The sequence below is a fragment of the Cervus elaphus genome, chromosome 9 (assembly GCF_910594005.1).
Source record: "Cervus elaphus chromosome 9, mCerEla1.1, whole genome shotgun sequence".
Classification (NCBI taxonomy): Eukaryota; Metazoa; Chordata; class Mammalia; order Artiodactyla; family Cervidae; genus Cervus; species Cervus elaphus.
In genome coordinates, this window is record NC_057823.1 from 18,361,324 (window position 1) to 18,377,804 (window position 16,481).

The 16,481-nt window shown below is 51.7% G+C and overlaps 2 protein-coding genes across 2 annotated transcripts; one reads left to right on the forward strand and one right to left on the reverse strand.

The window, feature by feature from the left end:
* The first annotated feature begins 4,472 nt into the window (after positions 1-4,472).
* Positions 4,473-6,071, forward strand: SWSAP1 (SWIM-type zinc finger 7 associated protein 1). The gene is made up of 2 exons (XM_043911606.1): positions 4,473-4,731; positions 5,275-6,071. Exons 1-2 carry the CDS (start codon positions 4,486-4,488, stop codon positions 5,776-5,778), a joined length of 750 nt encoding a protein of 249 aa, XP_043767541.1. The 5' UTR covers positions 4,473-4,485; the 3' UTR covers positions 5,779-6,071.
* Positions 6,072-7,063: 992 nt separating this feature from the next.
* Positions 7,064-12,675, reverse strand: EPOR (erythropoietin receptor). The gene is made up of 8 exons (XM_043911607.1): positions 12,416-12,675; positions 11,430-11,565; positions 10,865-11,043; positions 10,630-10,787; positions 9,994-10,147; positions 9,820-9,907; positions 7,986-8,073; positions 7,064-7,892 (listed from the first exon to the last, which is right to left on the reverse strand). The coding sequence occupies exons 1-8, from the start codon at positions 12,528-12,530 to the stop codon at positions 7,281-7,283; spliced, it is 1,530 nt and encodes a 509-aa protein (XP_043767542.1). The 5' UTR covers positions 12,531-12,675; the 3' UTR covers positions 7,064-7,280.
* Between the last annotated feature and the right edge of the window lie 3,806 nt (positions 12,676-16,481).

A 16,481-nucleotide genomic window follows, 5' to 3' on the forward strand; every position in this document is an offset into this window, starting at 1 on the left:
AGTGTATAGTCACAGGGAGATAGTGGAGAGGCAGCATGGGGCTGTAGGGTCCATGACTTTGCTTTAAACCAGGCTCAGCATTTCCTGGGTGTGTGACCTCAGGAAAGTTAATTAACCTCTCTGTGACCTCAGGAAAGTTAATTAACCTCTCTGTGCCCTCGATTCTTCATTTGTCAAATGCAAACAGCCCTGCAAGCCACATGTAAGGCACACAAACATACTGTGAGGGGCCTCATGTGACTGTCTTCCTTAGGTGGCTGGCCTGTTTATCTGACCATGGCCAGGGTGCTGAGGGTACAGGGAATAGGGTGAGGCGACCATAGAGGTCCTAATACAAGGGGATGATGAGGGCAGTAGGAACCTCCACGCTGAATCCCTGACTACGTGGATTTGAGCAGGGGTTTTGGTTATGAGGTTGTGCTGAGAACCAATCCCTGAGGGCCCAGCAGAGACTGGGGAAGGTAGAAGGACAGGGAGCCACATACAGCCCCCCCCCCCCCCCCCCCCCCGCCACACAAACACGCTGTGGTTTCAAGAGACTTCAGACAGGCCATTCAGGGCACGGAGTCATTCAAAAACCAGGGAAGGGAAGTCTGCTTTCCTTTCACATTTATTCATTCATCCATCCATTTATTCAGCCAAAAAACATTGTGGAGCACAGCCCACCCCACCCCCATGCGTGCCAAGTGCTGCTTTGTCAGGCAAAGGGGCTGCAGTACTAAGCAGAACAGACACAAAACCCTGCCTTCATGGAGCTCACATTCTAACACCAGAGAAACAATAAACAACATAAATAAGTTAGCCACAAAACTACAATTCCCAATTTCAAGAAGGTCTGGAAACCAAAATTATCCTCATAGCTCATTTGTGGCAAAACCTGACCTGAACTGACATAAGGTCATTATAGGTTTTGTTTAACTTAATGTGAATATTCTTATGTTTCATTGCAGATAAAGTATAGTGTTTGATTTAGAATGTTACCCCAGGTCCAACTAGGGGTGTTAATCAGTACCTCGTATTTACACCATAGTGCCTTTTGAAAATCTGAAAAAATCTAAATTTCAAACTGCAGGATCAAGAATTTGGGCCAGAAATTGGTATCGTTGATATGTAAGATATTGATAAGGAATAAACAGAAAACTCAAGCTAGAGAAGACAATGGGACAACTTTGGAATGAGGACACGGTTTGCAATTTAAAGAGAGTGTCCAGGGAAGCTATTTCTGAGGAGTTGGCACTGGAGATGTGGTGTGGAGGGAGGGAGAGACGAGAGCCCTGCAAATAACCGCAGTGTGGAGTGGGGGAGTGTTCCAGGCAGAGGGGACAGCAAGAATGAAGGCCCTGCAGTGACAACGTGCCGGCTTTGTCCAGGGAACAGTGGGGAGACCTGAGCGACTGGAGCAGATCAAGCGACGGGGAAATAGAAGGGAAAGGAAGTGTACCTGGAGGAGTGGGGTGTGGTTGATTCTGCATTGCAAGAAATGAGATGGACGCATGAGAGTGCTGAAAGCAGAGGAGGGATAGGATCATGTAGCCCCCTACTTCACCGCATGGAGTATCTATTTCCAGGGCTTGCCTTCCCCTGAGCCCCGTAGCACAGCTGCCTCCATGGGGCCCAGCAGAGAAGCAAAGTTTCAGCACAACGGACAGCATTCTACGAACAAACCAGTTGGCGCTGTCCATGGTCCTGATGTTAAGGGCAGGCCAAGACAAGGTCAGGTTGGGGCTGCCGGGCACAGTGTCTGGACCGGCTAGAGAGGGTGGAGACTGCAGCCCTGGCCTTGCCCACCCCCATTACAGGGTGGATAATCTTAGGTAGAAAATCCAGATAAAGATGTTCCTGCTTATTCAAAAGGCTTCTCCACATGACCCACTGCATCTTATCCTCAACTTGACCAAAACAGCTCCTTTTTGTAATGTGAGTCAGACCATGACCCTCCTGTGTCCAAACGCGCCCTGGGCTCTCCGTGGCACTCTGTGTAAAAGCCAAAGTTCTCCCAGTGCCTCCAGTCCTTTGCACTTGCAGATGCCTCCCCCCGGAATGTCCCCCACATACTTGCATGATTCGCTCCCTCACCTCCTAGGAGCCTTTCTTCAAGTGTTACCTTCTCAGGGAGGCCTGCCCCTACCATCCTATTCAAAATTGCAAAAACCAAACAATTGTCCCTTCCCTTTCTTTCCCTGTGCAAACCTCTTTTAAAAATTTTTTTAAATACAGACTTATCATCTGCTCATAGACTATTTAAACTCTTCATGATGCCTGGTGGCCATTATCACCTCCCTCACTAAGATGTCAGTTCCACTAAGACAGAGATGTTGTTCTCTGTTCACTGCTGAGTCTGTGTGCCTCCTAGAACAGGGTCAGGAACAACATACATGCTCAATAAGTGTTTGCTAAATGAATAAATTTATCAACAATTTATTATTGTTGTTGAGGATACCAACAAACTAGGGAGGAACACAGACTGACCCTGAGCTGTCCACCTTACCCTTTGGTTCTGCCTCCTCTAGGGAGTCCCTGTAAGGTAAAGTCCTTCTGTCAGGACATGAAGATGGGGTCCCAAGAAGCAAGGGAAAGAAGTAGTGTATGTATGAGAGATACACCTAACGTCTGCATCTCTGCCAGTATATGCATTCAGGAGCACCTATCCTATGTCAGGTGCTGTTCTAGGAGCCGGAGATCCAGCAGTGAAAGAAAGAGGGACTCTACCCCGATTGAGCTGACATTCTAGTGGGGAGAGAGGCAATAAGATAAGTACATACGGTTGGAAGTGATAAGTATTTGAAAAGAAAATAAAGGTGAAGAAGCAGTGAAAGAGTGAGGAGGGGTGTGATTTTACACAGGTAGTCAGGAAAAGTGAGTGATATTTGAGTAGAGACCTGAATAGAATGGAAAAAACAAGGGATAGATATCTGGGAGCTGAATGCTCTAGGAAATGGAACAGCAAGTGCAAAGGACTTGAAATGGGGCTGTGTTCAGCATGGTCCGGTGTTTATAACTATGTGGAACTGTGTGATACAAGTGCTTGTGTGTTTAGAGTGTTGCAAAGCGAGGTGAATCAGGCGATGAGGTGGTGCATTTGACAGGACGAGGTAACAGTGTGCCTCATGTGTGTGTGTGTGTGTGTGTGTGTGGCGGCAAAGGAATGGTTGTATCAGACTGTGTTCTGGTGTGCTTGCAAGAGAAAGGGTGTGGGGGCATGAATGCGAGAAAGAGTATGTATGGGGTGCTTTGTGTCAGGATATGATTGTGACCATGTGGGTGGTGGGGATTCTGAAAGTGAAATATATGCAGAGATGCCCTGTGTGTGTGTGTGTGTGTGTGTGTGTGTGTGTGTGTAGGAGTGTGGGGGTGCCTGTCTGTGAGTGGGTGTATTGAGGGATGTTGTGAAGCTCTTTTCTGGCCCCAGAGGGAGAGAGAGCGCCCTGGAAATCTCAGTTCCGCCCTGCCCCTGGGTCTCCTGGCAACGGCACCACTTTGAAGTTACCAGGAGACAGAGTTGCCAGGGCAACAGGGCTGTGAGTGGCAGCTCTGGGGAGAAGTCTGTGCGAAGATATCCAACCAGTGCTAACTTGGTCATTCACCTTGTTCTTCCTTCTCTCCCAGTTTCCAATCTATCCTACCTTTCTTTATTCATTCCTTTAACAAGCCTTTTGAGACTCTGCAATGCCCTAAGCACTGTCTGGGCGCTGGAGATACTGAAGTGAATATGACAAAGAAGGTCCTGCTGCGGCTTTCCCTCAGTCTCCCAGCGTCTGCATCTTTGCCTCCTCTCTCTCTCTCTTTTTTTTTTTTTTTTTTTTGTTCTGTGGTCCTGCCTCTCACTGTACCCTAAGCAGGACTCAAGAAGCCCCCAGGCCAATGAGGAAGCCAGCAGAGACTCTTCTCACAGACCCTCAAAGACACTCCTTTGCTGTCTGATGGATATTTTGCACATAAATATCCTCAAGCTTGCAACCCCAAACACACACATTTGTGCAAGCATTCAAGCGCAGAGAGAGACAAGCACATAGCTTATCCACCTCTCCCCTTCATTGTCATTAGGAAACATCAGCAGAAACACGCGCGCGCGCACACACGTTCATCACTATATTCCTGAGATACCATGTGCTCCACTTTACAGGTGGGCAAAGCTGAGCCTCAGAGACTTTAAGTAATGTGTCCATGATTAGGGCCTGTTCCCTCCAACTCTCAACCCTTATATTGTCTGATTAGCTGCTTAGTTCACAATAATAGTATTCGTGGTGCTTCCGCTAGCGGACTCACTTACAAGAGGGCCTTATTGCCCTGAAACGCCTCCATTTGTTGCTCAAACTAGGTTATTTGCCCCTTCACCAGGGGAGGAGCTACGAAACGTCGATTTAACTTTGAGGAACAGATTTTTGGACTAATGGAGAAGCTAAGTGCACTGTAACCAATGAGAGCCCGCCCTGGGCGGGATTAAGGGCAGGCACCGGCCGCCGATTGAACAGAAGTACGCGGCAAATGGCGGAGACGCTGAGGCGAGTGCTAAACTTGGGAAGCGCGGCGGGCCCCGGAAAGAACACAGCTGAGGCCGAACCGCCTTTGCTGCTGCTCGGCGGTCCAGGCTCTGGAAAGACAGCGCTGCTATTCGCGGCGGCCCTGGAGGCGGCAGGGGAAGGCCGAGGCCCGGTCCTCTTCCTGACCCGGAGGCCCCTTCAAAGCCTGCCCCGCAGGACTGGACCGGCGCTCGAACCGCTGCGATTACAAGTAGGGAGGGGTGGGACCAGAGGTGGACCAGCCCGTAGCGGGGCGAATGGGGCATTGAGTGACAGGCGGAGACAGACCAATGGCGGAGACGAAGCGACATTGTGGGAAGGAATATGGACGAGTTGGGGATGGAACTGTATGAAGTCTTTTTAAGATGGAATGAGAAACCGTTCAGTGAGGGAGCGGGATCCACAAATTTGCGTCCCAAGGGGTGGAGTCAGGGGCGGAGCTAAACATTAGTCCGTGGTGGAGTTGGACGCTACGGGCAGGTTTTCCGTGGAAAGATTGCCCTAAAGATTTGGCAGAAAGGCATACCTTGTCCTTAATAATACAGGGCAGTGACGAGTGCAGGATAAGAAAAAAACGAGGGTGAGGGGTTGGTGAACGGAAGAATATTCGATCCCTCTGAGCTGCTTCACGCTGGAACCAGAGGTCTAGTGGGTGAGAGACTCGTCGGCGGGAATATGCAAGGAAGCAGGACTGCTCTAACTGTAAGCCCGACTTCCTGTGCTGAATCTGGCCCTTTCCTTTTTCCCTTTCTAGAAGATCCGCTTCCAGTACCCACCCTCAACCCGTGAGCTCCTCCGGCTTCTGTGCTCTGCCCATGAGGCCCGTGGACCAGCCCCCTCACTCTTGCTGCTTGATGGCCTGGAGGAGTACCTAATAGAAGACCCTGGGTCCCAGGAAGCCGCCTACCTGGCTGCCCTGCTTCTGGACACAGCTGTCCACTTCAGCCACCGGGCTGGGCCTGGCCGGGGCTGTGGGCTCATTGTGGCCCTCCAGACCCAGGAGGAAGGAGACAGTGGAAATGCTCTTCAGCTGGCACTCCTTCAGAGGTATTTCCCTGCCCAGTGCTGGCTGCAGCCGGATGCATCAGGCCCAGGACAGTGCTGCCTCCGAGCCTCTCTGGAGCCAGGTGGGCTGGGCCCCAGGGAAGAATGGGGGGTGACTTTTCAACCAGATGGAGAGATGACAATCACCCCATGGCCCACCCAGGCAGGTGACACCAGCTCGCACAAAGGTTCAAGGTCTGGAGGCCAACCGTGAGCTTTGACAACTTCTCTATGCCTGTTTCCCTGTCTGGAACACCTACCTCAGTTCAGTTCAGTTCAGTCGCTCAGTCGTGTCCGACTCTTTGCGACCCCATGAACTGCAGCACACCAGGCCTCCTTGTCCATCACCAGCTGCGGGAGTTTACCCAAGACAGATGCAAATTCAAAGACCTTAAGACTGTAAAGTGCTTTTTCTCTCGTAAACATACCATTATCCTGTACATATTGTGCCCCGCCAACATATTGTTTTTCTGTTTTGAATTTTATAAAGAAGAATTTCATGATAAATGTAATCTGAAACTTCCTTCTCCCTCTCAACACTGGTACTAAGATTCGGCCACATTTTCAGTCATTCCTTTTTCCATACTGCTTGTAATTCAATGAATGACTGTACCCTAAATTAGGTATGATCAGATTGACTTATTTACTACTATTAACACTCGTACACATATCCTGGTCCATGTGTGTGAGGGTTTTTAGGGTACATATCTAAAAGTGGAATTGCTGGAATAGAAGGTATGCTTTCCTAGGTTATGTCAAACTTTTAAAAATCAGTTAAGCCAAAACTTCCATTGAGCCACTTGATTGACCTTTGGTGTCATCAGAGTGCTTTCTTAGAACCAGATTCAGAATAAAGCCTTAGGAATTAATGTTAGTATTATTATTAGTGGCAGAGACTAGCTAGCTGCTCATTAAACAGCTCTTCTCTCCTGGGTGCACAGCTGAACTACATTTCCCAGCTGTCCACGGGTCTTACTGGGGTCACATGACCATTTCTGGCCAGTAGAATTTGTAAAGAAGAGGTGGCGCCCACCTCCAGTTCACATCCCTAAAGTGGCCCACAAAATCTTCTGCTGTCTCTCTCTTGTTGGCTGGCAGGATGCAGAGTGTCCATCTGAAGACCCCAGAGTACCCCTAGGAGATGGTTAAGCTACAGCCTGGGTTTCTGACTCATCCCAGGGATAAGCTAACCATCTATTTGAATTGTATGAGAGAAAGTGCTTCCCTGGTGACTCAGCTGGTAAAGAATCTGCCTGCAATGCAGGAGGCCCGGGTTCCATCCCTCGGTCGAGAAGACCCCCTAGAGAAGGGAATGGGTTGTTGTTAGGGCAGCTAGTATAACTTATACTGGCTAATTCACTCTATTACTGTTATTCAGATTGCCAGGTCAGAATTTTAGACTGAACTCCACAGACTTTTTGCTGCTTCTCCTATGGCCTGGGCCCAGGGAAAAGATGGGGCTTACAGGTATTTATAGAAGTCATGACAGGAAACTTGTATATATTTATATATAAAGTATATATATATATATATATTTATCTATCTACACACAAAAAACTGTACATTTAAAAATACTGCAAGGCTGTGACTTTCTGAGCAGGATGAATTGAGCAGAAAGCCAAGGTCAGCAGGCCTCACTGACCCTGCCGGATAAACCTTGGGCCTGGAGTAGCACTGGGGTCATTCTGGGTCCCTGTGCCTCTGAGGGCTGGAGTCCTAGGAGCAGGCCACGTAGCTCGGGGGTGAAGGCTTGGGGGCTGGGATGAGGCTGTTCTCATAAGGGTTGGAGTAGGGGCCATTGGATGAACCCCCCTGGGCTTCCTGGGAACCCCCTGAGCTGTAGTCAGTTGAGATGCCAGAGTCGGACACCACGAGGTATAGGTACTTTAGGTGGGGTGGGGTGGGGAGCAGCTCAGGGGGCAGTGCCCTTGGGCGCAAGAGCTGGGAGCTGGGGTCAAGAATGGTGTACTCAAAGCTGGCAGCAGAGGCCCCCTCCGGCCCAGGCTTCAGGGCCAAAGCGGATGTGCAGGAGGACGCTTCTGAGGCTTCATCTATGGTCACTATGTCCAAATTGCCACCAGGCTGCAGGAGGTCCTCACTCGGCGGACTCCGGGGCAGCAACCACTTGTCCAGCACCAGGTAGCTGTCTCGGGCATGCTCACTGCCCACTGGCTCCAGGAGGGGACCCCCGTCATCTGCCCCTGGTTCCACTGCCTGTGTCACCCCCCAGCAGCACTCAGAGAGGACTTCCAGGGGGGCAGGTGGGTCCTCTGGGAAGGGGGTGCTGGGGCTCCACCACAGACAGCCGTCAGTCTGGTACAGCCACAGCTGGGGAAACAGCACCAGCTTGCTCAGAGACTTGGAGTTCGGCCACAGGAGCAGGGAAGCCCCAGGCCTGGAAGGAACAACCAGGCCGCCTACCTGGAAGTTACCCTTGTGGGTGGTGAAGAGGCCTTCAAACTCGCTCTCAGGGCTTGGGATGCCAGGCCAGATCTTCTGCTTCAGAGTCCTGGTGAAACCAAAACAAACAGATACCTGGGCATGTGTCACTGAACATTCACCAATACCCCCTCAGCACCATCCATGGGGCAAAGATACTCCTGGTCCCTTGTGATCATGTTGAAGGCACAGGAGTGCATGGGACTGAGGAACAGGGGTTCTGCCAAAACATCTGCAAGGCCCTACAGAAGGGCAATGGGAACAGGGTTTTGAAGGATACATAGGAGTTCAATATACACTGCCTTATGGTCCCTCTAAAACCCACCCAGGCTTGTCTGAAGGTCCATTATGCTACTTTCCTCCTCACTCTTTTCCATGGTTCTCCAGTGCATTCAGGATAAAGTCCAAACTCCTCCCTATAGAAGACCCTGCATGATCCAATCCCTGTTACCTCCCTCATCTCCCCACCCCCCTCTTGCACACTCTGCTTTAGGCATACAGCTTTTCTTGCAGCTGCTTCAATGTTCCAAGCTCATTCTCATCTCAGGACCTTTGCACTTGCTGTTTTTCTCTCCCTGCTTTTCATGTGGCTGCCTCCTTCCCAGGATTCAGGTTTCTGCTCTGATGTCACCTCCTCTCAGCTATCTATTCTGTCATGTCCCCATGTGCATGCATGCTAAGTCGTTTCAGTCATGTCTGACTCTTTGTGACCTTACAGACTGTAGCTCACCAGACTCCTCTGTCCATGGGATTCTCCAGGCAGGAATACTGGAGTGGATTGCCATGCGCTCTTCCAGGGGAATCTCCCCAACCCAGGGATCGAACCTGAGACTCTTACATCTCCTGCACTGGCAGGGGAGTTCCTTACCACTAGTGCCACCTGGGAAGCCCGATATTTCTGCTATCTCTCATCACAATTTATAATATCTGTTGGTTCCCTTCTTTGTTGTGTGACTCAGCTATGAGATCCACAAGAGTAGAGACACATCTGGTTTGTTCTGTGCTTGCTTTCCAGTGCCTAGCACATAGCTGGTGCTCAGTATTTCCCAATCAAGTAAATAAACAAGGCTTTGAAAGAACTAGGAGATTGCTTGGCAGGCATGGCAAGGACATTTCAGGCAGAAGGGACAGTGTATCCCCAGGCTTGGGGGTGTGAAAACACATAGTATGTACTTGGGTTACAAAAACTGAATTACAAAAACCTCAGGATGGCTGGTCATGTCATAAAACATCTAAGGAGCTTGACAACGGGTGGGAGGCATTTGGGACTAAATCGTTTCATGGAGCCCATTTGGTTGGCTTTACAGAAGTTGATGAAACTGGGAAAAAAGTATTCACAAAGAAGGGCTTCCCCAGTGGCTCAGTGGTAAAGAATCCGCCTAAAAGGCAGGAGATGCAGTTAGACGCAGGTTCCATCCCTCCGTCGGAAAGATCCAGGAGGAGGGCATGGCCACCCACTCCAGTATTCTTGCGTGGAGAATCCCAGGGACAGAGGAGCCTGGCGGGCTACAGTCCATGGAGTCGCAAAGAGTCGGACAGGACTGAAATGACTTAGGATAGTACGCACACACATTCACAAGGGAATCCAAGAAGGAGCAGCCTCTGAGGTAGGAGGAAAACCCAAAAAGTATGCCCAAGAGCAGAGAATTTTAAGTAAGAGTCTGGGTGTGACCTGGCTTGCATCCCGACCCTGCCACCGACTCTTCATTGTGTAACCCTGGGCAAGTGCCTGCCCGTCTCTGAGCCTCGGTTTTCACAGGGAAAGGGGAAAGTTAGTGGAGGGGAGTCTGAGCCAGATGCCGAGTGGGGCGCTCACCGGCGGTGGGAGAGCAGGGCTAGCACGGCCAGCAGCAGTAGAATGAGCACGAGGACGAGGGAGAGAGTCAGGATGAGGGGGTCCAAGTCTGGGGGAGGAGGGGAGAGGTTAGGGCGGTGAGCTTGGCCCCCATGCTCCGCCCAGCCCCTCCTACCTCCCTTGCCTGGGCCTCACCACTAGCCGTCAGCAGTGACGCAGGCTCGGACCAGGCGCTCCAGAAGCCACCGAAGCTGGGCTCGGCCATACGCGCGCGTACCATGAAGGTGTAGCGCGTTCCGCCCCGCAGGTTGCTCAGCAAGCACTCGGTGCGGCCGTCGAGGATCTCCACCTGTGGGCGGGGCCCGGGTGAGGGGTGTGGCCAGTAGGGCCGGGGTGGGCAAAGGAGGGCATATGGGGGTGGACTCTGAGGGAGCCAGGCAATCAGAAAAAGGAAGAACGGAAACCAAGAATGGGGAGGCGGGCAATCAAAGTAGGAGGCGGGGCCCAGGAAGGCTTGGGGCCAATCAGGATGGGGCCCTGGGTAGAAACGGGCGAACTCCAGCTATTTAACAGCTTGGCCTGTGAACAGACAGGGCGGGCACAGGAGCGGTCTAGGGTTCCAGGCAAGGGTTAAGAAAGGTTGAGTCCAGGTGGGCTGGGAAAAGGGGACCACTGGGAAAGGGGACAAGTCTGTGGACCTAGAGATGTCTTGGGCTGGGAGTGGAAGGGACGAGGCCAAGGGGGCGGGGCCCTAGTGACAGTCTGGGTGAGACTTAGAGGGCCTGTCGACTCTGGAGCCCTTTGGGGCTAGGTCATAGGGGTGGGCCTCACCCTCTGTGCGCCCCCTGCGGCGTTCTCTGCCGAGATGTTCACCTCATAGCGGATAAGGCTCGCCATGGGTGCCCCAGGCGGCGGGAGCCAGCGCAGTACCACGTGGCCGCCCTCGTCGGCCCGCCGAGCCACAAGCCTGGCGGGAGGGTCTAGGAGCACTGCAGAGAGGGGTTTGCTTAGGTGGGCGGAAACTGGGACTCCCTCCCGACCAATCCCCGGTTCCCAGCGCACTTACCCACTTCGTTGACGTGAATGGTACGGCGGTAGCGTGAAGCGCCCGAGGAGGCCGCAGTGACGTGCAGCTCTAGGGGCACGAAGCTCGACGTGTCGGCTGTAGGCAGCGAGCACCAGAAACGCACCAAGCCGCGGGCGGTGGGCGCCTGATGCAGGCGGCATGGCTTCCACGGCTCACCCCTGTTCAACCAGGAACCAGCGAGGGTAGGGGGATCAAGTTTGGAGGTTTCGCGGGGACCGAGGGCGCGTTTCTGGACACTACCACCAGGGGTCGTCCCAGCCCCGACGTACGTGAAGCCTTAAGTCCTGCTTTGAAGCGGGTATTCCTGCCCTGCAGTTTGCGATTGCCCTCCAGCAGTGATCACGGGAGTGTTCCAGCCCCGACCACTAGGGTGCATGTCAGCCCTGACCCCGTGGGTTTCCCACTAGTGCCCACCAGCAGAGATGCCATCCGGTCCCTGGCACCAGGAAACATCCCAAGGTGCGAGCTCCTGAGAGGTCTGCTCGGCCCGCCCGCCCCCTCCACCTGTGGGGCGCTCCACCTGACCCCTCCTCGTCCGACTCACTCGAGCTGGTAAGAGAAGCTGTAGTTGTCCGGGCCGACCCCGGCGCTGGCCGCTTCCTCCCAGAAACACACCAAGTCCTCCAAGCGCTCGGTGAAGCACAGAAACTCATTAGGCTCGCGGGCTGTCAGCAGGGCCGCTGAAGATGGGGGTCAGGGGAGGGGGTCAAGGGACCCGAGCCCCTTTCTCGAACCGCAGCATCCTTCCCTCCCTCCTACCGCCTGTGCGGACCGATAAGAAAAAAAGCCCCGCCCCCGTTCTTCCAGCGGGGCCCTTCGAGGGGTCCGCCGAAGTAGTGCCCCCCAAACTTCCAAGCGTAGGTTGCATGTCTTATTGTCTCCCTCCAACACACGCGCCGCCCACCCGCGACCGGCTTTGCTGAGCGCAGCATTCAAGGCCTCCTCCTCCCGCTGCCGGCCCCGCCCCAGCCTAGGGACTTGCGTGCGGGTGAGTGTGTGTGCAGGAGGCGGGGTCCCCTATCAGCCCCGACAGGCTCCCGGCGGCCCGATAGCGCCAACCGTGCCCCCCGTTCCCCTCCCTCAACCCCGCGGACCCAGGGATCTGGCGCCCGCATGCCAACCGTGTTTACAGTCGCCTGCGACTCGGCCCCTCTGACTCGGGTTTTACCCTCCCTCCCCGCCTGGAGGGTCGGCTAGATCCCCTTAGCTCAGGGACTCTAGAATACAGGACTCAAGACGACAGCACCACCCCTGCCCCATTTAGCGTTTAGCACGTCCCAAGTTCGTTGAAAAGATAAAGCAGGACTCTTACGCCCCCTTCTAGCTTCTCCCCCAGAACCCAGTCTGGGGATATAGACCCCAGCATGCCATATGAGACCCCAGTCTAGGGGTTCAGACACCATCTTGGGCCCCAAGTCACAGACTCAGAATGAGAACCTGGGTGCCCCCAAGGATCCGGGCAGGAAGTTCGGGGCCCAATATTGCCCTCCATGATCCAGTGCTGGGGTTCACATTCAACTCCACCCTTACCTTTGTTTTCAAACTTGGGGTCCGGTGGATTGGGTGGGGGAGCCCAGGCTGCCCCAGCGAGCAAGAGGCAGAGGAAGCCAATTCCAGGCCGGAGGGGTGCCGGGAGATGATACATAATGTAGCCCCTGCCGCCGGGGGCCCAGGGCTCCTGCCCCGCCTCCCAACTTCTTCCGTCCCTGGCACAGGCCACAGCTGGGTCAGCAGCTGCCTCCGCCGGACACAGCTGACCAGGCCTTCCCGGCCAGGCGCCTCCAAGTGGCAGCTCCCCCGAGGGGGCGGGACCAGCAGGCAGCCCGAGCTGAGATAAGAGGGAGGCAGCCGCCCTGTGGGGCCTGGCTACAGAGAGCAGGGGCCCTGGGCTCCGCACCCCCTTGGGGGGTGGAGGGAACTGCTCTGTTTTCTGCCTCAGACACACTTTCTTGCCGTGCGACCCTGGATGGGTTACTTACCTTATTTGAGCTTCAGCCTTTTAATCTATAAAATCCGACTTGGCACATAGCAAGCGTTCAAAAAATGTAAACTACAACTACTGATATTATCGTACTAATCAACATCTCTTCCCAGTCTGGGTAGGAATATAATAAGCCTAATAGTAGCCGTTGAATGTTTGCACAATGTTGGGAAGTACTGCCGGAGAGTAAGTACGAAAGAGCCTGCATTTGTAAAAATTACATGTATTCTGGAATGCGAGATTTTATTTGTGATTTTGGGGCATTTTCTGCTTACATTTGTATGCTCTTGGGATTTTATTTTACAAGGAACGTGCAGTTCTTTCAATAATCTGGAAAGTATAGAACAAATCATAAAAGCTGTTCTCTTGGGCTGAGCTTCAACCGGGGTAAACACCCTCCCACCCAAAGAGATACATGCCTGGGGAAGCAGGGGGATACCTACCTTATTGCGTCAGCCAGACCCAGATTAGCCAATCAGAGAGTTCCATTCCCTGGAGCACGGTAATTGGTTCAGAGGTGCCATGTGACCCAAGGGGATCCAATGAGCTTCCATTCTGGGACTTTTCCTGGAGTAGCTAGGAAAGGAGGTGCCGCTTTCTATTGGAAGGCGTGGTAGGCAGATAGAGTAGTCAGAGACGTCTTTGTCATTAGGAGGAAAAAAAAATTGGCTGATGGTGAAGCTAAGGTGGGCTTCTGCGCTGTCTGTTCCCTCCACTTGCAAGGTTCTTCCTCTAAATGTACATGCGGCTCACTTTCAGTTTACTCAGGACTCTAACTAAATGTTATTTCCTCACTGAAGTCCTCCTGGACCTCCCTGTTTAAAATAGCAACCCTCTCACCGCCACCGTGCCCCCCGCCCCGCCCACGTCAGTCCTTAAATGGCTTGGTAGTAGTAGCAGCAGCAGCATTTTGCATTCCCTGTACTTTTTGTGTTAAATGTGTAACATGTATTTGATGTTTTGTTCTTGATTCACCACCTTCATTAGTCTGTTTTGTTCATTTCTATATCCCCAACACCTACAACTGAGCCTGGCATACAGTAGGAGGTCAGGAAATATTTGTGGAGTAAAACCAAGCTGAGAGGTGTAGGGAGACAGCTGACCTTGCGTTAGCCACTGGAGAGAGCTATTCCTGAGTACTCCTGCACCTTTTTTTTATTTTAACCTCCTGCACTTTTAAAAACAGAAGTGGCGGGATTCCCTGGCTGTCCAGTGGTTAGGACTCAGTGCTTCTGCAGGGGACGTGGATTTGGTTTCTAGTAGTTTGAGTGAACTCCGGGAGTTGGTGATGGACAGGGAGGCCTGGCGTGCTGCGGTTCATGGGGTGGCAAAGAATCAGACACGACTGAACGACTGAACTGAACTGAGGGGAACTAAAATCCCACATGCCTTGCCGTGGAACCAAAACAAAAAAACAGAAGTCAATGAGAATCTCTTCCTCAGGAAATTGGCATTTGGATTGAGTGTGTGTGTGTGTGTGTGTGTGTGAGAGAGAGAGAGAGAGAGAGAGAGAGAGAGAGAGGCAGAAACTGTAAACTTCTTTTGAGAGGCAAGCTCGCTCCCTGGGTGAGAGCGTATGTTCTGATGCATTCCGCATGTCACTTGCCCTGCAACCTTAGATAAGTTACTTAACCCTCTCTAGTCTCAGTTTTCCATGTATAAAATGAGCATGATAATAATGCCCCCTCATAAAGCTTACGTGAGGATTACGAATAGATTACATCAAGTTATGAGAACATGCCTGGCACACAGTAAACACTCAATAAGGATAGCAGTTATTTGCTTAAGCTAATTTAAGAAGGACAGGGAAGATTGTGCTGCAGTCCATGGGGTTTGCAAACAGTCTGACATGATTCAGTGACTGAACAACAACAATAACAATTTAAGAAGAGTACTGTTACTTACATCCAATTGCTTTTTAAATGAATTAATCTGGCTGCATCAGGTCTTAGTTGCAGCATGTGGGATCTGTGAGTACATAGATTCTCTAGTTGTGGCATTCAGGCTTAGTTGCTCTGAGACACATGGAATCTTCGTTCCCTCACCGGAGATCAAACCCGTGTCCCCTGCATTGCAAGGGGGATTCTTAACCAATGGACTGCCAGGGAAGTCCCAGGGATTCTCCTTGCATGGCAGGTGGAACTGGTGGGATGTAAGACGGGCATTGCCCTATGAGGGTGATCTTGCCTTGCAGTGGGGCAATATTCATTTTGTAAATTTTTTCTTTTTTGGCTACTGTAACAGAGACCCAAATAATACTGATGGCTTAAATAAGCTGGGCATTTAAGAAGAATATGTTTTTATTTGGCTGTGCTAGGTCTTAATCACAGCTCACGGGATCTTTAGTTGTGGTGTTCAGCATGTGGGATCTAGTTCCCTGACCAGGTATGGAACCCAGGCCCCCAACACTGGGAGCTCAAAGTCTTAGCTGCTGGACCACCAGGGAAGTCCTGAGATAGATATTTATTTTCTTCTGTAACAGTTCAAGTAGCAGCACTACAGTGTGTTTGCTCCCCGGTCTCAGAGGGCCATGATCCTTCCAGTTTGCAGATCGGTTGTTTAGATGGTGTGAACCACCCAGTCCAAGCTGATTCACTCCATATCTTCATTCTAATCAACCCAAGGCAAAAAAAGGCAGGAGAGGACACACCCCTTCTCTTTAAGGGCAGAGCCTGGAACGTACCCACATCCTTTCCCCTTTACAGCTCACTGGCTGAGACTTAGTCATATGACCACATTTCACTACAAGGGAGACTGGAAATGCAGTCTTGACCCTGGGTAGCCAGCTGAAAAATCAGTGTTGCTGTAACCATAGGAGGAGGTGATTGGATTTAGGGAGTCAATGGGCAGTCTCATTCTCAGAGCAAATCAGAGGCAAGAGACTCTGTTACAAAGTCCTGGTGACATCTTTTGAGTCCCTGGATCCAACAGTGCCTGAAGCTGGCCCCATGGAACTTTGCAATTACAGGGGCGTCGTTCATTTCCGTTTCTTTGCCCATACCTGTTTGAGTTGGGTTTTTGACCACTTGAAAAAGCAAGAACCCTTATTAATACAGTTAGATGTAAAGGCCATAGTTGATGTCTAGCAGAGTGGGAGTTCATCACTGGGTGTTTTTATTGTTGTTGCTCTTGTTATGCTTGTGTTTCACATGATGATGTTATTTGTCTCAAGCTCTGATGGAATTTCATTTCTTCCCTCTTCCATATACACAGCAGAAAAGAATTACATTACTCCAACAATGCTGAGGGACAGAGTCCTGAACCCTCGGTTTGTGACAGAACCCCACCCCCACACCGTGCTGGTGTCAGCCACGCCTCACTCAACCCCTTTCTTAGGGCTCTTAGTTTTTCTTTCCTTTTTTAATTTTTATTTATTTATTTCTGGATGTGCTGGGTCTTCATTGCTGCACAGGATTTTCTTTAACCAGCAGGTGGGGGCCACTCTTTAGCGCGCAGGTTTCTCATTGTGGTGGCTTCTCTTGTGGAACCCAGGCTCTAGAGCTTGAAGACTTCAGAGGTGCAGCACATGGGCTCAGAAGTCGTGGCTCCCAGGCTCTGAAGCACAGGCTCAATAGCTGTGGCACACGGGCTTAGTTGCTGCACAGTACGTGGGAC